Source organism: Polistes dominula, unplaced genomic scaffold (assembly GCF_049000335.1).
Source record: "Polistes dominula isolate Pdom_NZ unplaced genomic scaffold, Pdom_raw_medaka contig_20, whole genome shotgun sequence".
NCBI lineage: Eukaryota > Metazoa > Arthropoda > Insecta > Hymenoptera > Vespidae > Polistes > Polistes dominula.
Window position 1 is genome coordinate 8,688,827 of NW_028301147.1, and position 25,786 is coordinate 8,714,612.

Sequence of the window (25,786 nt, forward strand, 5' to 3'; positions counted from 1 at the left end):
CGTTAAACGATGTTGTCATCGTTAGCAATGACTTTGTATTTCATGTTGAACGTTATCGTTCGAAGTCTCACGTTCGTTTTTGAAAGATTTTCCCTTTCCCGGTTTGTGTTTTCCTTCTACATTATTTTTCTATTCTTATCTTTTTATTTTCTGTCTGTTTTTCAGTCTCAAAAGAACGACGAATAACTAGAGTTACTTAAATACAACCAGATTCCATAGATTTTCAACAAAAAAAAAAAGAAAAAATATCGATTGAAAAAAAACGAGCATATGCATTTTTATTTTTGAAAAAGGGAGAAAGAGATACATATATACATAAAAGATATATATTCAGAGACAGAAATCAGTACACATGAAAGTTTGATGATGAATATTTTTTGAACGCCTAATTTAATCGCCAAAACATAAGACACCATTTTTATAGAGCAGTTAATTTTCTACAAAAATTTGTATTGCGCATTTTTTAATAGTCATTTATTGTCGAGTTATAAAATTCATAAACAAAAATGAAATTTGTCTTAAAATAATCAAACTTAAATCTTCAATATCATTCAAATGGTGAGGTTTACGGAAAAAATATAAGATACCTTTTTTGTAGAGCATTAAATTTCCTACAAAATTCTTCCAGAACATTTTTCTGTACAATCAATTAATGATGAGATATGAATTTTATTCTATTGGACTGAGAAAAAAATAAAAAACCGCGATGCGGAGGATCTTCTTATTAAAATTAAGAGCTCATATTTGGTGAGAATTTTTTTAAGGTGTCTTGCAACCCATTTTACCGTGTCACTTGAAAAAAAAAAATAATTGATTTTTCTGACCCATTCTAATATATATATGTCATATAACGTGGTCTGTTTGACACAACGGGTCCATCTATTCTTTTTTTTCTTTCTGAGTGTATTTTTTTTTTTTATTTTTTTACTTTTTTTTACCATCAACGAACAATGCTCGATAACCGTTTCTCCCGAGGTCTCAAAATCCAGGATCGTTAATAACAACAGCGCCGGACAACGGCGGCTGCTCCTGTCAGCTCGCATCAGAATTTCCAGCTGATATCGCTTGTAATATCGACGATTCTTTGTTCTGTAATTGGCTATTAGCTGGCGCAAATCTTCGGTTGGAAGGTAGAGAGGTACACTGTTGGTCTTGTTAGTACTTAGACATTTTCTAACCACAATCAGATTTCCGCAAATTGCTTTCATTGTTAAATTGAGGTAAGAGTGGAACCTCGGTAAAGGACTTTCGACGAAGAAATCTGACCCATATCTTCGTAACAATGTCCCGTCCAAGATATTACTTTTATATGTATATATATAAATAATATTAATTACATAAAAAATATAATTTAATATAAATTCTTTTTTCTGTTTTAGTTATCAATATGCATACCATTAAAAATAATTTTAACAAATTCAAACGATATCGTTTGAAAGTTTATATAAAAAGTAAAAAAAAAAAAATAAGAAGATGAAAATTAAAAAGGGATTTTGTTCGATAAAGATCGCAAGAGTTTCACTAAAACGTTCATACTTCGGAAGCTTTGAGAACATTGTTAAAAACTTCGAAGGAAGGAAAACTCACGATAGTCGTCGTCCTTCGGAAAAGAAGCACAAGATACCTTTGTGCGTGATCGTCGAAACACGAATGAACGTTTCGTTGTAGAAGCCAGCGGAGCAAAATGGATGCGAACACTTTTCGAATCATGCTTTCGAAAAGTTTTTCTTGCAGAAAGAGCCAAGCTGAAAGAGACTTAGTTAGCGTATAACGAGGGACCGCGAGTTTCTCAGAGACAGCTCATGCTTTTATTACGAACGGCGCCTGTCGACGAGACTCTTCATAAACGGATCTCTTTCTCTCTTTCTCTTTCTCTTTCTCTTTCTCTTTCTTTTTTTATTTTATTTTACTTTCTGTCGGCTTACTATTTTGGTATTTTTTTTATATGTTGCAGGGAAAGGGAGAACGACTCAACGTTTTCTTGAAATAATAGAAACAGTTTTTTTTCTCTAGAAAAAAATTGTCTCTACAACAACAAAATCCGTCAAATCAAACTATTTCGTCGTGCGATCATATATCGAAGAAAAAGAACGCGAAAAGCCAACAACACGATTCGTTTCGATACGATACAATACGATACTCGTGTAACGTAAATACGAGAACACTGAGTTCCCAAACAGAAAGCAGTGATAATAACCAAGGGCCAGTTACAATTCTCTCCTGTGGAATTTTGCTCTTGGTTTTCATCTTTTTCTCCAGCCCCGACACCCACCCTCGCATACATGAATTCACGAACGAATGTCGAACGAGTGTATAGGATGGATAGAAAGGGAGGAGAGGAGGAGGGCGAATCGATGGCTCAGGAAAAACCATTATGGTGCTAGACCAGGGGTTGGCAACCTTTTGAGTCGGAAAAGCCAAAAATTACAATTTACAAAATTTCAAAGTTTTTAAAGAGCTACAAAATTTTTTCTTGCCAGCAATAAATAGTACTCTCATAAATAAAGTTAGTTTTTTGATAAAAAAAAAAAAAAAGCAAATCTATTTATTCATCGGTGCCTAATCCTCGTTAAACGATTCAGAACGATTTTTAAATGTTTTTTTTTTTTTTTTACTAAACTCTTTTTACTAAAAAGCCGCATGTGGCTCGCGAGCCGCAGGTTGCCGACCCCTGTGCTAGACCGAAAACAATTGTCAGCCAGAGGCACAATTTCCAACGAAACAAACTGGTTGACTTTTCCCTATAGCCAACTTCCCCCTCCTCCCTCTTACGATTGTATATACGTCGTGGCAGTTAATAGCAGGAATTAGCCAGTTATGCGAGAGGAAAACGAACGACAAAGAGGTAAATATAATTACAGTAGTATTATTCCTGGAAAACCGAGAACCTGGTTTGTTATTCACCAATATCCTCGGAAAATTACGATCGGCTACCATTCGTTTTCATCTTCATCGTTAACACCAACTACACCTCCACCTACACCTACACCTCCTTCTCCACTTCCAATTTGAAAAGCTCACATTCTCTAGCTCGATCGAAACGATCACTATCGGATGCTTTACCATATAATTATTATTTCAATCGAGAAGATTATTCAATTAATGGTCCGTGACTAGATCACATTACTAGCAAAGCATTAATTCGGATACCTGTGTGAATTTGAGCAAGCAAATGGACGGATGCGGACTAACGCTAAAACGTTCCGCATGATCGCACGGAGAAGCATTGAAAAGCGACGGCAGTACATAGATCCAGATTAGAAGTCCAACTCGTATATTACTTTTATGCTCGTACGAGGAAAACGTTTTATCTAAACGTGCCTGCGAGCTCGGCATATTAATGAACGTTAGTTCTACATGTAAAGCTCGATGGAAGTACAAGTTTAGAATATTAATATTATATTCCTTCATATGACTGTTTTAACAAATATTTTTTAGACAATTTTACTTCGAAACTAGTTAACTATCGTAATTTTGTATGAATACTTATCGAATAGATGATAGATTATTTTTATTGTTCAAAATAAAAAATACAATATTAATAAATAATTAAGAAAGATAAAAAAAGAAAGATTAAAGATTAAAATATATAAGAAAGATTAAAATATTGAATTATTTGTGTAAGTACATATAAGCAACAAATAGCAAAATATATTCAACGAGTTATAAAGTAACATTTAAAAAATGGATATTGAAATATTACAAATAGTATAACATATTCGTTATACAATTGGATTAATTACTTGATTTCAAGGTGATTGCAAGGTCGTCAAGAAAGAGACCGACTGGAATGGAGACAACGATCGCAAGGAATGCCGTTTGAAATATTATCGATGAATCCCCTATCTGATGTTAGACGAGAAACGCTTCGATTCATCTCGGGGCAATTCGAGAAGAAGAGAGAAGGAACAGGAAGGAGGAATCCTTGCTTACCTTGCTCTTTCTCTTTGATTTCCTATCTCTCTATCTCTCTACATAACATCTCTCCTTCTCTCTTTCTCTCTTTCTCTCTTTCTCTCCCTTACGTTTTTTTCTTCCTCGTTCCCTTTACGTTTCCCCGACATGGTTTTGCCACCGAACCGAAGTTGGCAACGATCGGAAATCTGCAGAGAGAAAACGCATATCTATCGTTTAACGATCGAATCTTGTCGAACGAGAAGACGAGAGAGCCTTTGCCATTCGTCTCGTCCTCGTCTTCACAGTGAATCGATTTATCTCTAACATCCGATGTTCACTGTTGTAAGAGGAAAAAATATCGATCGATAAGTAAACTTCGAATCAATAGCACCAAGTTATATTATTGCAATAGTTATATCTTTCTTTCTTTCTTTCTCTTTTCAACTTGGCAAAAACGACGTCTTTTATCTTCTTTCATAATTTATATTGCAATATCGATTCGACCTAAATAAGAAAAAGTACAAAGAAAAAGGGAAAAGAAGAAGAATAAAAAGCAGAATGTTAACAATTTGTATCCACACGTTCGCATAGACAATAAGAAACGACAAGATACTCCTCGGATGATCAAATTTTCAAGAAATAATCCATCGAACGAACGAATGAAAGTTAGTTAATAAGAAAAGTGACGAGATGGAATGATTGAGAAGAGAACATGTGTGCTGTATATTCGATAGGTCGATATTATTCAGTTATGCGGGTATGCAGTGATGTAGTCGGTGTACAAGTTAACCGTAGGATTCAATCGTACAGCAATGAAACCGAACTGTCATTACTCGATGATGATCATCACTTTGTCCGAGTTCACGAGCTACGATAACGTGCAAGATGCTGACGAATGAAACGAGCTAGGAGAACGGAGAAAAAGAAAAAGAAGAAGAAGAGGAAAATAAACGAAGAGAGGGAGAGAAAGAGAATTGATACAACGGGCAACCACACTTCGACCAACCTAATTTCTCTTATCTTGAGTTTCCTCGACAAAATTGTATTTTCTCTAACTTGTCCCTTTTTTTCTTCCACCTGTCCACTTTCTTCTCACGTTTTACATTTGCGAAAAAAGCTATTAACATGTCGGAGTAGAACAACGATACTTCTTCGTCGAGAAAATAACTTAGGACTTGAAAATAAACTGACCACCCGGTGAGTAAGTACGATGAGGATGTGAATGAGAGAGAGGGGGGAGAAGGGGTGAAGGGAAGGACGGTGTGAAAATTTCACGCATTCGCGTATACCATGGGTAGTGCTTTGAATATAATGTCGTGGATAATGAGGATGCATTCGAATAGTATACGTAGTACGTTCATACGAATGGTGGTGTAAGAGTGTGATCATTCGAGCTTTCTCAACGATAAAACTAGCAAAAGGGAAAAATGTGTTGGATGATAAAATAAAAATGAGAGAGAGAGAGAGAGAGAGAGAGAGAGAGAGAAACGACGTTGTCGTCTTGACATTCGCGAGCACTTCTTCCACCTTTCTACCAAACTACCTTTTTCTTTTTCATCTCGATAAGAACGTTCGGACCAAGTGAGTAATAAATGTCTATTTGGTCAGAAAAACTTTATGCCAAGTTGTAAGACGAAAAAGCTTATAACGAGCTATAGTTAAAAAAACGACTTTAATTTAGACTTTGACGAAGTCAAGGAATTCAGTGCAACTTATGATTTTATTGCAATTGCTCTCACGTAAATAAATAAGTAAACAAAGTGACTCGAATTTCGAAATATTTAATGTACTACGCTTGAAGTTATGTAAAACTATGTAACTAATACAAATACTAAATAAGTGGAGAACTTTATAATGAATTTAATTGTAATTTACTGTTATTTACTTTCTGATACAATTATTATAAAAAATAAATGAAATATTCCATACTGCTTATAGACAAAATTATTATTTCTTAGTAAAGTACAGATAATTTCTTGAAATTGTGCAAAAAATAAAATGAAATAGAAAAAAGGAAAAAATGATCTATCGATCACTTTGCAGACAATGCTTTAGAATGACCGAAACGTTTTCTAGTGTAAATTTACTAGACAGATATAATCCTGTCTGTTTTCGGGGAGCAGTTATTGTTCGATGCCATGGGATCGTCTGCTCTCGCGCTAATTCCAACTTGTTGTACACGGTCCGAAATTGGTGAAACGATCTAATGCAATTAGGTGCAACGTATCGTACGTTCTCGTTATCGATCGGTACGCGAATAGGTTCGATTTAAATCGCGAGACAAACGAGCCTCGTCCTTGGCTACGCGATAAACGTAGATGCCAACCAATCCACAAACAAACATACGATACCTACGTATATATTTGTGTAGAGCGAGAGTGCAGCTAGTTAACGATGGTTGATACAAAAAGTATATGACTTATCGATAGATATCAAGCAAACTCTTCTCATTAAGTTTCTCGACGATAACAACGACAACGACAACGATAACTACGATGGCAAAGATCGGATACAAATCGAAAACGGAAAATGTAGAAATAAAAACTAGTTTTACTCTTCAACGAGGATACCAGAGAAAGAGGAATGTCAATGACGCATCTCTAAATATGGACGTGTCCCGTCCGATATTTCCGCTAATAAACGTCGCTCCTCATTATCGCGCCAATTACCTCCTTTTTGCTTTCTTTCTATCTAGCTGGTACGCGTGAGAACCACATCCGGTCGATCGAAAGTTCAATGCGGAAAAGAGATAGATAGATAGAGAGAGAGAGAGAGAGAGAGAGACAGCTTACTCCCATCGTTTTGCCGCCTTCAAAGCGTGACCGTTTTATCAATCGAAAAGTAGACCCCGCTTTAAAGGACAAGACCACCCAAGGGAATTACGGATGAGAGAAAAAGTAAAAAAAAAAAGCGAAAAGAAATAAAGAGAAAATGAAGGGACAAAATTTATCTAGCAACAACAAGATATTTCATTTATGTCAATTTAATTCGATATTAATTCGAATTAATACGTGTGTACGTGAGAACGAAAAAAAAAGAAGAAAAAAGAGAAGGAAAGAGAAAAAAAAGAGAGATTTTTCATGACAATATCGATGAAATGATAATGCAAATATCTAGTATCTCGAGAGTATCGCTTCCGATAGTTGACAATATCTTCATAGGGTCGTATCGACGATCCGCCGGTATTCGATTTCACTTATTTACCGTTATCGAGAATATTCAAGTCTTGACAGTATTATTGACGGATGATTCGTGAGAAACTTCGGATATTTTCGTCTTTACGTTTGTTCGATCGGTCAGTCAGCCTGCCATCATATCATCCACCATCGAAGCTATCTCGAGTTATTTTTTTTTATTCTCTTCTTTCTCTTTCTTCATACCGTTTCTTTCGTTCTTTATTTCGATTTCGCACCAGACGTGTTTGAAATTTGTATCCGTATCGAGATAGTTTCCCGTCTAGTATAATAACGATATTATACGAAGCGCGTTTTTTAAAGGACAAAGAAGAAAAACGAAGTAGATATATAGGAGGGTTGCTTCGGTCCAATTGGGATTTCGAGAATATACGTATAATACGTTTCTACATACATCCTATATGTTATATATGCAGGTATATATTGCACCTATGTAACTCTTTCAAGAGAGAAATACTATCGAGGTATCAAAATTTCCACAGACACGCTTGCTATTTGTTCCATGATTGAAACGACCTGAACGATCTAACTGTCGAGTATCCATGGATTGTCTCCGATTAATCCAACGTATGTTCCAGACGAAACGTCATCGACTTTCTTTCCTATTTATCAATGAAATACACCATCCACACGCCTATTCTATAATACGTGCACGTATAATACTTAACGAGAGTGTATGAAAATTATTTTCGCCGCAAAAGTTTTTACTTTCTAATTCCAAGATTCGTGTCAATCGTGATAACAGGTAAGTAGAAAAAAAATAAGAAGAAGACAAAAAATAATACCTTCATCGAGCGTGCATGAACAAAACAAAAGTAAACTATTTCGTACTCGATAACACGTTGTCGTCGATAAAAATAACCCATTTCAAAGGTTTCACATAATAAATGAACTTCTTAGAAGAGTTAACGGCGCATGTAAGATTTAAGTGGTTGGCTAGCTAAAGTATACACTCCCTTTTCTTATTATCGATTCGCAAACCTAAACCTAGTTTTCTCGCGCTACTCCTTTCGCGTTTTTTTTTCGATAAAATGCATAGATAGTAAGCGTAATAGGTTGGTCAGTTGAACGTGTGAGTTAAGAGATCGATCGAACGACAGTTCGTGGAAGCATATTTGCATTTTGCACGGGTCCAGAATACCCGATGGCTTGTTGAGAAGTAAACAAAAAAGAAAACCTTAATGGATTTTTCCGTTCACAATACTCGAGTTCCGTCTGCGCGGAAAAATATTTTGTAACACCGGATGTACGAGCGGAACAATACGAACCGTGACAAGAGAAAAGGGGTAGGTAGGTATATGTGAGAGTGAGATCGATCGTTTTCATCTCTCATTCCTTCTCTTTTTCTCTCTTCCACTTCTCTAATCACTTCGATTGCATATGGCGTATCTGAATCATATAGAGTATCTCTATAATCTGAATACGTCGAGCTCGTGATACGGCCAAACTCTGACGCTTCTACTTCGTTTACGTCGTTTTTAGTTCATATTTCGTCCGTTTTCGGCACGGCAACCATTCTCGTTCGTCAACTGATGGAATTTTTATTTTTTTAAATTGTTTCCTCTTTTTCTTTTTTTCTTCTTTTTTTTATCGTTCTTCCCATCAATATCGACGAAGTTAACCACGATGTCATTATCGATAAATTCCAAGAAAATCGATTACCGGTATTCAAAAAAGAAAAGCTTATGTCATTTGAGATAAATATTATATTCTTTGGATAATTTTGAAAACGATTGTTAAATCTTTGACGGATTAAAAGTTTAACGGGTGATAAAAAGAAAAAAAAAAACAACAGAAAAAATAGAGAAGAGAGAAAAAAGAACCGAATGAGTTCCCTCTTCACGTAGAATGCACATTTAAAACTCTTTCGCACATCCTCTCGACGATCCTGATAAATCGACGCTTATTCTCGGTCCGAATAAAAGATAGAAAAGAAGTCCTCTTATCGGTAAACATTATCTATAGAAATGTTACGTCCGTTTTTACGATGAAGAGAAGAACTGTAACTGTGAACGTTATTACCTGTTCAGGGACGAGAGGGTGATTTTCTTGATTATACCAAAAAAAAGTTCCATGATAATAATCGAATCTCAACGAAGAACACAAACCTTTTCATTTCTAATTACTAAACATTTATCACAAATATTACTATTATCCTTCTCATTTTAGAATATGTATGATCTAATAAATTTCGCAATATACAGTTATAGCAACGAATAGGATAATAATTCTTGTTGTACAAAGTGCTATCATAGAATTCTATAGATCCGATAGAAGTTTTAGAACGCCATATGCTTGCCAGACACCGAATAAATGTATATCGACCCCTTAGGAACCAAATGCGAGCAAACTCGTTTCACGATAGACATTTATAATTATACTACTTTTTTATTGTTCTCTTCCTCTCTTTCTCTCAATCTTTTTTTTATCTTTCTTGATCGTTTCGATAAACTTGCTAATAATTTTATTTTTATGCAAAATACCACGCCCTCCGATCCTGACTAATTCGTCTATTGCGTTTCATCCCGAATGAGAATAGCTAGGTTAAAATTTATGTTTCTAGCTATAGGAAAAAGAGAGATAGTTAAATAGATGAACAGAGATAAGGAGATAGGAAAAGAGAGTAAGAGAGAAAGAGAGAGAGAGAGAGAGAAAGAAATAAAGACAAAGCACGAGGATTCTCCAGGAAATTACTGAAGGAAGAATAGACTTTTCGCGATTTTCCATAGACCGTTATCGAGCAAAAGGGCGGAACGGCAGATAGCGAGAATAATACTGGAAATAAAGCGGAGAAACGTTTATTGCGAGCTTCGCCGCAAGCTCGAGATGCAAACCGAAAGTAAGACCTTTAAACAGTACCATTTATCGTACTGCAGCTGGACGAAGCTAAAAGCGGAACCTTAAATGGTAGCTATTTATCGCGACACCGTACGAACGCTTACTTCCTTCTAGTATACTCTAAACAATCTGCAAATATATCCAATGCATTTTATTATTCCTTTTTTCTCTTTATACCTTCCTTTTTCTCTTTCCTCTCGTTACTTCACTCTTATTCACCACTCTCGAGTCGGTAATAACGTCATATAACAAACGTCTACTTTCCGAGCTTCCACAACTTCATCAAACTATGCAATGAAATTCTACTTTAATCTAACGACGCAACGAAATACTTAAATTTGATATTTTTCATTCTGAATTTTCCTTTTTAAAACTACAAACCTTTATATATTTGATATCTCGAGTAAGTTGTAGTTTTAAGTTAGACACTTATATTTAATTGGAACAGTCCCTCCCTGTATAAAATGATACATAACGAAGTATATAAAACATATGAGTGCAAACGAGATACTAATCGAAATCAACGCGCTTGATACACGGAGGCAGATCATTAACCGTCGTGCTCGCGAAATATTTCATAATATTTTATTTACTCTTTGAAATATCACGTAGCAATATTATTTGATAATATTTTTCTTTCCGAGAAACTAATGATAGGTTTTTATGCATATTCATATGCGTTAGATAGAAGCTTGTCAAGTCAAATTTCATTAATTTCGTTTGCACGAACTATCGGACTAACGTTTCGTTAGGTGAAAATCGATCGAGAAATCAAACTATTTATGGATATACTATATTCCAAATACCCTGCTGTCTCTTTCAATCTTCATTACTCTTCTAAAATCATCGACTCCTCGATCCACGTAAATACGACTAACGATACTTTGTCTATTTCGTTGAAGAGAGTAACCGCTCGCACGGTTGTTTTAATTCTATTCCGTCATTAATTTTCCTCTTCTCGCGCAAGTCACATAAATCACATACATGAAGTTGATTGCGCCACGGTAAACTCGTAGGAAGCTCCATCGTCCTGGTGATTCGTACTGTAATTTGACAATAACTTTCTACATTTGCGACTTTGAGTTTACGTTGAGTAAAAGCTCCATACGTTGACGTAGCAGAGAAGAGGGGTGGGGGAGGGGAGAAGAAAAGCGACGACTATGACTACGATTACAACGACTATGACTACGACTATGACTACGACTACGACTGTGACTATGACGATGACGACGTCACGTTTATTTAAGCCAGATGAATGACGTTATATTAATATTACGAGTTCTATGTACCACTCCAACGCGAAGATTAAGCTCGACGAAAGAAAATGGCATACATCGGCCTTAGAACTAAAGTCTCTCCTACGTTTCATGCCTTATAATATACGAAACATTTGCTTAAATATACCTACTCACTCTCAAGCTGTTTTAATAATGATATATTCGAAAGCTTTGCTTTCTCTATTTCCCTCTCTCTCTCTTTCTCTTTTACTCTTATTAATTAATTTTTACGAAGCTAGTTTTTTCAATATAAAATGAATATACAATAATTGATTATTGTCAATAAGTTCGTCGAATCTATTTTTGTATGACATTGTTTGAAATGATTCTCTTCTCTCTTTCTGTCTTTCTCTGTCCTCCTTATTTTGAAACTAATCAACGAACAGCTATGTCTATTTAATTTACTCTATGTATACTATGAATTACCCTGGTATTTGCTTTCTTATAATTATACGACAAACGAGAGCACAGTTATATACGACGGCAAATCCTTATTAACCTGTAATCTATCTCCTATCTCATTAGAACATGCGAGAGAGTTACGAGGAGAACTCGAAAGGGATTTGAGTTTAAAGCAACGCATCAAATTCATCGGTCTAATTCACACAAAAGGTATTCGAAACTCAGCGTTTACAAATTTCCGTTCTATGGTTGTAAACGCAGAATACCCTTCTCGTGGTATCCGCGTAACCATGGTAACTTCTACTCCAATATTCACGGTCATTCGTCACAATATTATACATTAATAAACCTCAACGTGTGTGTGTGTGTGTGTTTGTGTGTGTGTGTGTGTGTGTGTGTGTGTGTGTGTGTGTGTGTGTGTGTGTGTGTGTGTGTGTGTGTGTGTGTGTGTGTGTGTGTGTGTGTGTGTGTGTGTGTGTGTGTGTGTGTGTGTGTGTGTGTGTGTGTGTGTGTGTGTGTGTGTGTGTGTGTGTGTGTGTGTGGTAACCAGTCGGGGGTAGATTCCATTTCGTTCGGTGACCCGTTATTGACAGGAAATCATTGCTGAAAATCCAAATTGATCAACACACGAAAATACCCATTGATTTATATGTTAAATTAACACGGTAAACTTTCAATGAACATATCTAACTAATCTTATTACTAACTACAAGATTTTTACTATCACTGTTATTATTATTTTAAACTTCGAATCAGTTGGTGTTAGTGTTTTTAAAATCAAAATTTTAGCGAACGAATTGGATTCTTTAAAAGATTTTGAGTTTTCAAATGACCCGTGGTTTTGTCAAAAAAAAAAGAACTTTTAAAAAGAAAGGGAAAAGTTACAGAATTGTTACGCGGCTATTTTACATTCCGTATTTCTCGGTTCGTTATTTATGCAAACTACCGGAATATACGATGAGAAAATGTATGTTTATGCAAATAACTTGTACAAGCTTTGAAATATGATTCGCAGAGAAGTCTTAACCTTTAACAACAGCTGCTGTTCTAGACTTAAAGAAGAATCTCTTTAAAAATAAGACTCAATATTAAGGATATATATCAACGATTATGCAGGCAGACAATGTAGAATTCTATTTTCTAAGTAAAATGTGGAAATCGTTGGAGAAATAAAATATATATATATATATACATATTATTATAAAATACTATTTATGAAATTGGATATATTTAGAGGTAGAATTATAAAGTGAACAAGAGAGAGATATATATAGAATGATAGAGAAAGAGCAAGCAAATACGAAGACTCATAGTCGTTTTCAGCAGTGCGAAAGAACGCGAACAGCAAAGTGAGATTCTCAAGATTAGAGTACACTCGTATCTAACTCATAATTAGCGTGTTTTAATGACCATGCTTTGCCAAGTGTACTGACGTGCATCGCTACTTCTCTCTTCTTAATCATGAAAAAGACGTTGCCTAAAGGTACAATCCAACAACGACGACGACGACGACGACGACGACGACGACGACGAAGACAACGACAACGACTTTCGAAGATGCCTAAAGAATTCTCTTTATGCGATTCTTACAAGCATTTCAACGTTTCCATCTCGCTAAAGAAAATGCATTAATAGAAAAAAATCAGAGATAGTACTGGTTATCTATATATATATATATATATATATATATATATATATATATACACAAAAATAAAAAATGAGATTTTCATTCGTAGAGAAATGAAATTGTGGAAGAAGGAGCAAACAAAGAAAAAAAAAGAAAGCATTTTTTATAATCATACGAACTATGAGAAAAATTCAAGAGAATTTTGATCGTTGGCGTTAATTAAAATAATGCTTACGAGATAATTAATTTGTGGTGGCGCAAAGTGATGGACGACCACTTGGGTACACTATTTCTCTGTACTGCGTACAAAGAGAGAGAGAGAAAGAGAGGGAGGGGGAGAGAGAAGAAGAGGGGGAAGGGGATATAATAATGCTGGTACGCGGTAGCCAACAGCGGAACGTTCACCGTACGCAAATTAATCGATTAGAATTAATTGTTCCAGCTCGTTGCTGTGCACTGGTACATACACAGTCAGTCACAGAAATATTCCAACACTTTTTTTAATTTTAAAAATTCTTTTTCAACCATATTATTTGTTTTACATTTTTGAATATACACATATATCTTATATAAAAATCGAAATATTATATGTCATATAAATAAGATGATAAAATGTAAAAAAAAAAACACCTTACCAAATATTTTTGTAACTAACTATAGAAACAATGCGTACGCGCACAGATGTAGTATTACTTAAATGGTTTTTTTTCGGTTTTTCTTTTTTTTCTTTTTTTTTTGTTTTTTTTTTTGTTTTGTTTCAAGTAAACTCGACTTTCGTTCCTTCGTAAAATATAAAACGATTTATTCGCTGCTGACTTTTATCCATTGTAGTATCTCTATGCTTTTATCACGCGCAATGTCCTCTTAATATTCCACCCCTGGCTATCACTTATCATAATATTTTCTTTCTGCGCATTAATAATTCGAGCTAGTTCCTGAGTTTCTCGCGCGGAGACTCTTTTTCTCTAGTAAAAATTTCAAAACTCGAGAAACAAACGCTGCAAGTGGCAGCTGCAGAAGCTTAACCTCCTGCGGCCTCTCCAACCCCTACGTTTGTTCGTTCGTTCGTTTGTTCATTCGTTCGTTCGTTCGTTCGCTCGTTCATTCAGCCAGGAGGTTAGTTACTCCCATAGAAAACTTCTTCGAAGAATAAAAAGGAAAAATTGCCTTTGAGCAAAAAATAATATGATTACAAAGATGACACAAACATTATTTTAATTTTTAACGTATTTTCGACGCCAAAAAAAAATTAAAACTTTTTAAAGAGACATTTAAATCAGAATTTTTTTTTTATATTTTCCTAGCACTAGTATTAAAATCAGCCAGGGTTTATTACGAATATGACTATCAAGAAAGTGAATTCTAAAAAAGAAAAAAATCAGATTTACATGAACGTTATTTTTAAAGGGCAACAACATAACGGGTAAAGCATGCAAGAGGATGACCATTTATAGAACTCGTTTTGCATAAGTGTATAACGTTATCACATTCGTGCAAGTTTGCACGATGGCTTGTGGCCGAAGGTGGTAGCGAGGGGAGGGAGAGTGTTCCAATGGGAGTACAGCCTCGCCTTAATTGTACATCGTGCACGAGATCTCTGCAACATAATCTATTATACCTCACGTCGATGTAGAATTTCAAATTAAATATATAAATGAAAAACATTAAATATTCCCCCTATGATCGACGAGCTTGTTAATCGAATTTTTGTCTGCTTCTTACTATCGCTGAGTGAGTAACTAAACGAATAAAACGAAAGAATATAATAAATTACAATATATGTATATTCTTCTTTCGAATTGTGTATAAAGAAAACAATAAACGGAAATCGTATAATACAGCAAATGTGATATTTTAACGAACGTATCGTCTTTCTCGGACAAAATTTCCTGGCGCAAAATTTTGAAATTGAAAGAGCTTTATCGATAGAATTTTGTTAGCTCGACGATGCAGCGTAAAGCTTTCTCTCACGGCAACGAAATTGAGTTTCATTGGGTTGCTGAACGAGGAACAAACAAGGATAAGAATAAAGAGAAAGGGAAAGAAACGGTGGAATCGAATAGAGAAACGGAAAGGAAGAATGAATGGGTATACATCAAAAGAGAAAAAGAGAAAGAAAGAGAGAGAGCGAGAGAGAGAACGACAACGTCCGATGACTTTTGGCTTCTATCTACGGTGTCCTGATTTATCGCATTACATACAGCGCACTGACGCTTTACACGAACGTGCGGCGGGGTACAACGCTTCGGGCTACTCAGAGAAACGAATTTTATTTACTTTCAGAAAATCGATCGGGGTGGGTGGCACGGAAAGGAAGGGTGCTACTACGCTGCTGCCGGCAGTGCTCGTGGCAGTGGATGGGTCGTCGCAACCAAGCCTGGGAAAGCGAACCGACGACGTAGAGCTACGTGTTAGTGTTACTGATGTTGGACTTATTGGTATTAGTAATAGTCGTAGTAGTAGTAGTAATAGTAGTGGTGGTGGTGGTCTCGTCGGCTGCTGCCCTGCCCTGCCCTGGTCTCGCCTCGTCTCACCCCCACAAGCTAACAGCAACCCACCCGCCGACCCTCTTCTCTAGCCTTTCGTTTCACCCAACGTTATATCATAGTCTCCTTCTTCCAACTCGTGAATTTTACGTCGACAAATCGGCCCTTCTGAAAACGAGGAGCATACGATTCCACCAGCTCCTTCTTTCTACGTTCCGCGCGTTTCACGGCTCGCCGCTTCGAAAGGAGCAAACTCTCGCGAAATAAAGAGAAGAACTCTTTCTATACCGAATAGAGAATCCCTTTTCGAATCGAGAAAGAGACTTTTCTTTATGGAGATGAAAAATGGTTCGCCAAAGGGGACACCCTAACGTTTATATCGTCCTTCAATTTTTACAATAGTCTCTTTCGTTGTTTTTTTATTATTTATTTACCTTTTTTTCTTATTCTCCATTCGTCTGTTTTGTTTTCAATCATATACCTATAATCTCTCAAGGGTCGAGTTGATTATAATTATTTCATAAGAAATAGATCTAACATATTAAAAGCCGATGTGGTATCATATTAATTATATTTCATTAGTAAAAGGTCGATATCTCGTGTGCATCGAGCAACAGCTGTGCAAGCTTTTAAAAGCTAGCCGAGAGGTAATTCGACGACGTAAATTAAAACCTCGCCGTGCACGGCGTAACACGAGGAACTAATCGATTATAAAACGATGCACTATTATCTCCTTAGACTCTATCTAACGCTCCTTTTTATTTCCCAACGAACGATTCGTCTGCAATAAGAAAAAAAGTCAACAAGAGCAATTAACGCGCAACGAGTATCGATTAATGTCGATTTTTAAGGTAAAAGAAAATTAATGAAATTCCGATAAGAGAGCTTCTTACTCTTTGAGGTAATCAAAAAGTCTTCCAAGAGTCGTTCGTTGGTATTACGTTTTATTACGTAAAGGACTTTGAGAGATCTTCGTGGAAAATAAAACGAAAGATAGAAGAAAGATGGATAGAAAAGAAGAAAAGAAGAAAAAGAAAAAAGAAATGAAAAAATCAGAAAGAAATTACGCTGATGATAAAGAAGATCTGAAAGGAGTATGGAAAAAAAGGGTAGAAAGAAGATGGTCGCTCGACAAGAAAAAAAGTACCTACTCTCGTAGTACTTTCTCTGCTTCTCTCTCGTACTCTTTCGTTCTAGTAGTATTCCTAACGCGTTTTCAGCCTCGTTCCTTCGTGGCGGAAGTGAGGCTACTACGTGCCGATATTAAAGTGCTATTTAGCTTTCGAAATAGTCGGAATTAAAATTCCACCGACGACTTCTATCTCGGCGAGTGAGGGTGGATCGGCAAAGAAAGAGAAACAGAGAGAGAAAGATGGAAGGGTTGAGTGAATGAACGCGTATGTGAGAAAGAAAGGGAAAGAGTATCAACGTAGAGGCGAGCTTATACATGCATTTGTACATGCAGACGTACTATAAGTATAGGCATGTACTCTCATTATACTTTTCTCTCTCTCTCTCTCTCTTTCTCTCTTTCTGTCGTTCTTATAATCTAGTAAGTTGAAAAAAAGCAGAATTTTCAAGTCGACTCCTAACGCCAGTACCGAGAGTTCGTTATCGAAGTTATAAAATCGCAGAGTGGGCCAACTTTCCTTGTACTATTAAGTCGAATTAACCTTAAAACGAGAATCTTAAACATTTTCATAGCGCTAAAAATATATAAAGACAATTGAAGACTATTACAATTTGATTTTGATGTTTCGATTAGAACGTAAATTCTTTTTTCGTCGTCTCTCTTTCTCTGTCTCTTTTCCCTTATTACTTTAAAATCGAAAATAGTATAAAAAATGAAAAATAATTAATCGAACAGAACGTTATTTATCATTCGTAAACGAATCTACGTTCAATATAAAGTAAACTGACATAAATAAAATAGCCGGTACATACGTCCATCAAGTTAATATTCCTTTTGTTTGTTGAGTTACGATTTATATTTAAAACTCACATATCTATACGCTCTCTCAGTCTGATTGATAAAACACCTATAGATTAATATAAGCCATCCATATCCATCGGAAAACTGCTATAATCAAACGGTAGAACGATCAGAATTTGAAGTATTTAAGTGTAGATACGTTTAAAATGATACGATGTGTGTGTTCTCATAAAATCGATGATTCTTAATCGAGTTAAAGCGGCACGAACGATAATTTCGCGTAGAGAAAAAAAAATGATCGTCGAATGAAAAAAGAGTGGCATCATATTATATAAAATATATAACATTCTGAGTTTAGCTCGGTAAAATCACGAATATCGTATTTAATTGTAAATCAACATTCAAAATATCCCAAAATTCACCATTATTTCCCTTCACATCGATTAATTATTCCAAAACGATCATCCAGAAAAAGAGGTTTCTTTGTAACTCTTCATATGTATACGTTACAAACATGGCTATCCGATATCAATAGAAAAAAACCCGAAGAATCGAAAGAGAAAGAAATCTGTGAAAATTTCGTCTTGTGGCTCACGGTTTATCCACACAGGAAAATCGATATTTCCTCAACAACGACGTGGAGTAGTAGTACAAGCTTATTTCGCGTTTCATTTGAGTGGTTATTCTCAAAAAAAAAAAAAAAAAAAAAAAAACTTTTCCCTTTTTTTTTCTTTTCTCTGACATACGTATGTCTCGTCGTCGTACATAACGTACGTATTTTACGTCGCAGCGTGCATGAGACGACTAGTGCAGAATATCGATCCTTTGAATATTTTAAGGCGCTCTACATATATTTGACGCGTTCCCAGGGCACCGAGGAAGATCGTCCTCCAACGCCATGCTCGAAGAACACACGAAAACGATTGAATAAGAAACTCTGACCAATTATCTCTATCACCATCTCATTCTATCTTTTGCTCTAACTTGCTCTTTCCTTATGCACATACACATATCCGTCTATCTATCTATCTATCTATCTATCTATCTATCTATCTATCTATCTATCCATCCATCCATCCATCCATCCATCCATCCATCCATCCATCTACCTCTCTCTCTCTCTCGCTTCGACGATGGTGTGTTACGGCCATCACGTAATCGAGCAAACTAATTTCACCGGATACTATCCTCGCATGATTGGGCAAAAGTATTCGAGTAGATACCGGGGCCCCACGCTTGATCGGCGAAGCGTGTTTCAATCGTGGTACACGTTCGGAGCACATAATCGAGCGCACGCTTCGAAAGTAAACGCGCGATATACGTCGACGTCGAACATAAAAATCGATCTTAGGTATGTATTCGCGTAAGATAGCAAGAGTATATACGTGTTATATATGTTATAGAGTATGTGAGCACAATTGATGCTAAAAAAAGATCTGTGGAAAGAGTGGTGTGAAGGATATATTAAAAATATATATATATCTTACCTTGTAACGCTCCAATTCGTAACACCGGTCGAGGTGCTCGCGAAAGCGCGGCACATTGTCACCACCGTGCTGAGGCAAAGATCCATGGTGCTGCTGGCGATCATAAACGCTGTCATCATCGCTCGATTATCCGTTGCTCACTGTGTATATATATCTTATAATAGTAATAACGTAATATAGAAGAAAATAAATGCACGATTTTTTTGCAAGCACATATAAACGAGAATTGTATAAGAAGCACTAAATAATTAGTAGTAGTAGTCGTAGTAATAACAGAAGAAGTAGTAAGAGTATAAAAAAAGACGATAATGTAAGAATCAAACGTAACGAAGAAAAAGATAGAGAAAGACGATTGGTCGTTCTTCTATCTAACACACGAATAATAATACACACAAGGAACGATAATCCCACGGGAATGGTTGCACGTGTTTTAGGGATGGTTTTAACGGGCACGACAGCATACACACGCGAGCTCGAAGTTCTTCTTGCGGTTAATAATCCTTTGAAAAATAAGACAGAAATTTCGAGTCAGCAAGGACAAGTGCAACATTAAAAGTTGCAGGAAGCTTGGTGACGAGGACAGCGACGATGTTGACGATAATATTGACGATGACGTTAACGAGGGTGACGGTGACGACGATGACGACGGTGACGACGGCGACGGCGGGAACAGATGCTGGGATATTGTCTAGGACACTTGCCAGCACCAGCTGTACCGATAAGGGTAACACTTTTATTAATGATCGCGTAGTACGACAATGGTTGAGGAAGCTCATATTGTCAGGAGGAACCGATGATATCCGTGACGTCGAGTGCCAGGTCTAGCGACTCGACGAGTTCGTTATCGGGCGACATCACGTCGCGACATTCGTAAGATCACACGATGGACCAGGGGTAAGTATTCACAGAGAACACACCACTCTCGATCGAAGTAGTTCGATCGTTATCTCTCTTTCCCTCTCTCTCTCTCTCTCTTCTCTCTTTTTCGTTCCCTTTTCAATCACACTATTATTATACACTTTATATTTGTAACTTGATTAATTTATTAACGTCTTCGTGTCCTTTTCGTTATAAACAATAATAACGATGACAGAAGCGATGACGAAAAGGACTGGGAACGACGAGGGTGCGTATCGTCTATCTCTTAATCGCGGCGCGACGTGACGCACGCGGCACCGACATACATACGTATCAAAGGAGAGTTGGTACGAAACTACTGACGGCTCCTCGGTCCTCGGCACTCGCATCCCCACCACCCGCGACCGGCTCGCCCCACTCTTAACGAACGAGTACGCGCGCGCCTCTTACCCCCTCTATCGGCCCGTGTAATGGGTACGCACCGAGCTACCCGGAGCGTGACACACGCTCACAGTCCGTAGTGGGGGGAATAGTCGCGTGGCGGCCTCCGTCGTAGCAGGGTATACAACGAACCGTCAAACAGAAAGGAATAGACGGAGATAGCCGATCTCTCGCGGGCGCATGCGCGTTCTTCTCCAGATACTACTACTACTATTACTGCTACTACTATTACGTTGTCTCACCCTTCCTGAAAATGTTACCTGAGTGAGTACCTTCTCTCTCTCTCAATCTTCTCTACGTACATACTTGCATCTAGCGATGGGACTAATTCGATTACTCTTTTGAAATGTTCGATCAAAGCCAGTTGTGATATTCATAAGGTAATATCAGGCAAGAATCGAAACTTGTTACTTAATTCCGATCGATTTGATTAGTGCAAATGTTATTTGAAATTCAAATGAAAACCAACGAATTGTGATATTTAATAATAAGAAATTGATCTGTATACTTTCAATGCTAAAGAGTACGCGAATAAAAGGAGACGTGATAATTAAAAAAAAAGAAAGAAAACGATCAGGAAATATTATTCACAAATAATGCTTGTAATTTTATTCATATCATTGTTATTTCTAATTGTGCGTACGTTTTAAGGGCATTGCGAAAAGCGAAAAGCATTTAAAATGAATACCTTTGCAAATTAATGAACCTAATATTTTTAACTCAGTGTTTTTACGCAGACTACGATGTCAAATTTTCAAATTAACCGCCTCTCCGATTCAATGCAGGCAAAAAGGTCAGAAGCAGCTAATGAAAGGAGCCGCGCCTGCGCACTTGTTCAAGCTCAACTTGTTCACACAACTACTATTGAGAATGTCACACGCAACTACCTTGAGTGATCCTCATTCTGTGTGTCTTTCAAGATCAATAGACTAAGTATTCATCTTACGAAGTATCTGATGGCCGATATGACACTTATCTACCTAACATTGTAATAATATTTCAGAAGATCTTTAAATCTGTCGATAAAAAAGCTTTCGATGTCGATCGAACTGACAATCACTATCGAGATAATTCGATTCTAAATTATTCATGAACTAAGAGAGTTAGTGGAATTTTGCTAAGACAATATATATTAATGATTACTAAACGACTACGAAAAATATGGTCTATGTTAATTAATAAATCATACGAAAAAAAACCGTCAGAGATCGTCAGATAGTATCTATAGCACATTCTGTAAATATGAAAACGCTTATAAGATTCCTATCACACAGAAATAAACAGTGAGAGAGAAAAAGATGTAGTATCTCGATCGAGAGTTTCGCAATGTCGATTGGCTATCCTGACTTGTAAAATATTCAAGGTCGAACGAATCGAATTCACGTTCGAATCTCGGCGATATATTTCTCTATTTCTGTCTTTCTTTTTCTATCTCTGTCTCTCTCTTTCTCTTTCTCCACACAACGTTTCCTTTACCAATGCGGTACTCCCATTAGATCTCCGAGTAGATTTTACATCGCCAGGGTGAGACGGAAAGGAATCGAGTAGGACGCATGCGCATTATGATACCGCATTCGCACACGTATTCTCCGAGAAAACGCACGTAAGCACGTACGTACGGAACGACGAAGACCATGAGGGTAGCAAAAGGAAGAGAGAGGACGTCCCTAACCCAGCAATCACCAGAGTACGGTGATAACGAAAGCAACCACTGGGAAGTTACGTGACTTCCGAGAAGAATATCACTTTGAAGTCATACTAAATTCCTTTTTTCAATTTTTTTTCTATTTTCATCTATTTTCATCCATGAAATATTCTATTTCATGTAGGTATATCTAAATCGTTAACAATTAATTATTATCCAATAGATTAATTTAATTCTACTATTTTCTATTAAGGGTTCATTCTGGTTTATCATTTTGAAAAAATCAATTTTTTTTCATTTTTCGAAAGTAGACATATGTAAAATTATCATACAAAAATTTTAGAACGATCCGAGCAGTTTAAGTATATTATTTTGCGATCCAAACACATAGAGATATTACAGATAGAAGAGACAAACCATCTGCGGTTGTGTAAGTGGAAATGTTTCTGCATGAATATAGCAACAAAAAACAAAAGGTTGATGTTGACCTGACAAAAACAGAATTACTTGAAAGATGTTTAGGTGGCTACACTCAAAATAATAATGAGTGCTTCAACAAATGCGTTTGGGCTATAGTGCCTAAACACCTATTTAATGGTAAAAAAAATTGTTGAAATAGCTTGTAAATTGGCATCTTGTATATTCAACGAAGGTTTTGATCCAATACTGAAAATAATGCACGTTTTGGGGATAAAACTTGGCCCTATCGCAGTTAATTACGCTAGTAACCGCGACAACACACGTGTGCGCTCAACCAATCGTTTGAGCGGAGAATCTTTAAAAGAGGTTAGGACACAACGAAAAAAGGCTAGAGTGGAAGATAATGAGTATTTTGAAGAAGCAGAAGGCATACTGTATGGGGCAGGCATCGCAGAATAAGGTAAAGTCAGACTTTTAAAAAATTTGTTAAAAAAAATTTTAAACGCGTTTTTCTCGAAACAACGTTTTTTCGGTTGGCGGGCATGATATCTCTGAAACTACTCAACCGATCCTTCTGAAATTTTAACTACATACTCTAAACATGAATGGCTATCTCGCATGCTATAACCAAGTCAAAATATTAATTTTTACTATATTTTTTTTACAAAAAAGTGCGAAAAAAATCAACGATTTTTTTTCGAAAAATGGCCGTCATTTTGTTTTGTTTTCATAACAATTGATAGTTTTAGCACACCCGATAGCCATTATCATACTGAATTTAAAACCATTTAATTTTTTTTTATTTTAGATCAACCATTCTCAAATTTCGATGCCCACCAACAGCATACCTACTTTTGAAGGGTTCACGTTTGTCAGCCATTTTAAATGTCAAAATATGTTAAAAACAATAAAAAAAATTTTTTCTCGTACTTCTAGAGTGTATTTATTATACCCAACAACTTTCATATGTATATGTATCCTATAAAGCCTAAAAAAAAATCGTGAAAATAGCCTTTTTTTCGGCGTAAGAACCAGAATGAACCTTTAAACAAATCACCTGAAAATGATCGCTCAGTAATTTTATATAAATCTCCTTGAGAAAGAGAGATTTTCCTACTTATACCAATCATCATATATACCTAGTATGCAAAGGATTACATCTCTTATACGTGAGTTTAAGTATATTCACGTTTACGTCGATTGATCTATAAGCATCTTATATAATACTCATACCAGTAACATCTTCAAAAAGTTATTATGATTACTATTATAGGGGTCGGTCTGGTTTAAGGGGGTATATACATTTAGAAAAAAAAAATCGAATTTTTTTTTATTGCATTTTCTAAAAGTATATCATTTCGAAAGTATTCTGTCAAAATTTCATATAGATATGACCTTTATTTATGGAGATATTGTAGAGGATAAAAATTATTATGTAGTTCTTTCTTTATTTTATATCCTGTTTAAACGCGTTTTCCTCGAAACCACGTTTTCGTTTCGAGAGTAAGAAATCTTACGAACGGATTAACCGATTGCTTTCAAATTTTAATCAGTTATTAAAAGCGTAATAGAGAACAGATTGAACGATCGGTTTTTTATTTTTAATTAATATATCTTTTTTTTAGCCGATAAATAGGCGTTTTTTTGTGAAAAATAGGAACTTTACTTTCAAAAGTGCGCAATATTTTAAAAAATTAATATTTTAAAAAAGTCGATCGTTCAATCTGTTAAGACACATCCACACTAGTAATTTACATTGATTTTTTTTATTTTATATGATCCAGTAATGAGATTCTTTACTCACCGCAAACCACCTTTTTTTGTTGGACCTCACGCAGATTGGCTATAACTCGCTTGTGTCTAAATATTTTGACATAACAAAATTATTGTAATATCTTCAAACATGTATATTTTGAACTCCAGATTATTCGTCAGTAAATAAATAAACCAGTTTTCCAAAAAAAAATCGTTAAAAAAGCGTTTTTTTCGGGCCTCTAAGTATATATACCCCCTTAATAATTAAGTTTTGTTTACCATAACACTTCTGAGAAAGCGTTCCCCCTTCTTAAAAGCAATTTCGCAGTATTACTGTGAATACGAGAAATTGACAAAAGTGACCGTAACTTCCTGGTCTTATTAATTTGACATTGGCGTCATTGTATTATTTGTAAAGAAGAAAAAGAACTAATCACGAAGAAGAATAGAAATGTTTCTTTTCTTCCAACGAAGCTACTTTTACCCTAAGGAGAATCAATGAAACGAAATGAAGGATGGACGTTGGTAATGGTAAGAGTAGTTTTCTCTCCCTCTCTCTCTTTTTCTCTCATTCTCTTAAGAATAATAAGCTTTTATACTTAATATTATTATATGACTCAGCTGTTTCGAGGAAGCAATTGTATTACGAGGTAATTATAAAGTTCCAAAGAATAATAGAAGTTAATACCAGAGGAATAGCAGAGTAGGAGAGAGACGGCCTTGTAAAATTAACCACGAGAAGTAAAAATAAGGGGAATGTAAACATTGTGCATGAACTCGTTTTCTGTTACCGAGTTTAAAAAACGTTATTTTATTGCAACTCTTATATGATTAAAGTACATAACATGTAGAAAGAGAACAAAGAGTAACAAAGAATTCTAGTTAGACGGATCATTATTAGATCGCTCGATACTAGAAACAGTTAAAATGACCAACGATATTAATTCGGATGGATATTACGTAACATGAACTGGTATTTTGTGGTCTCTTTGTCGATGATTATGGAAACAGAAACTGTTCAATCTAAAGGTATATGCTGCCAAACGAGAAAAGACATCTCTTTGTATGCACGTGTTTACAACGCAATTTCATCCGTACGAAGTAACAAAAAAACTCAATTAATAATTGTTTTTTTTCTTTTTGTTTAAGTTAGACAAATCGCAATTTAGGTAGCCAGTTACTTTTATAAGGAAGAATCAAGAAAGAAGAAATTTTTCTAAGGAATAAAGATAATGCTTGCGCAAGCAACTCCTGCTGGATCGTGAAAATGTATGAGGATAACGAAGAAGGGAAAAGGGCTTCTATCCCTTATCATTTCTCTTTCTCTGTCTTCCTTATTACTATCTCTGTACTATATATAGAGATATGGGTATATATCCTATATTTCTGTCTTCAACGTTGTCATGCACACTCTTCCTCGAATTTTCCCTCTTACTCTTCTCAGAAATGGTGAGAATCGGCAGAACATGAAAATGAGACTTCCCCTCTTGGGAGGTTATTTGCTAATCCTTGGATATCGGATTAAG

At 35.9% G+C, this 25,786-nt stretch overlaps 1 protein-coding gene and 1 long non-coding RNA gene across 3 annotated transcripts in view; one reads left to right on the forward strand and one right to left on the reverse strand.

The window, feature by feature from the left end:
* Positions 1-19,274, reverse strand: part of LOC107071963 (irregular chiasm C-roughest protein) — a 162,321-nt gene extending 143,047 nt beyond the window's left edge. For both annotated transcript variants that reach the window (XM_015331469.2, XM_015331468.2), the window contains exon 1: positions 19,142-19,274. In XM_015331469.2, the coding sequence (XP_015186955.1) occupies positions 19,142-19,260 (119 nt within the window). In that variant the 5' untranslated portion in view covers positions 19,261-19,274. The remainder of the gene's footprint in view (positions 1-19,141) is intronic.
* Positions 19,275-19,310: 36 nt separating this feature from the next.
* LOC107071970 (uncharacterized) lies at positions 19,311-21,737 on the forward strand. The gene is made up of 3 exons (XR_001476521.2): positions 19,311-19,451; positions 19,576-20,704; positions 21,226-21,737. It is a non-coding gene; the product is annotated as an uncharacterized LOC107071970 (long non-coding RNA).
* Positions 21,738-25,786: the final 4,049 nt, after the last annotated feature.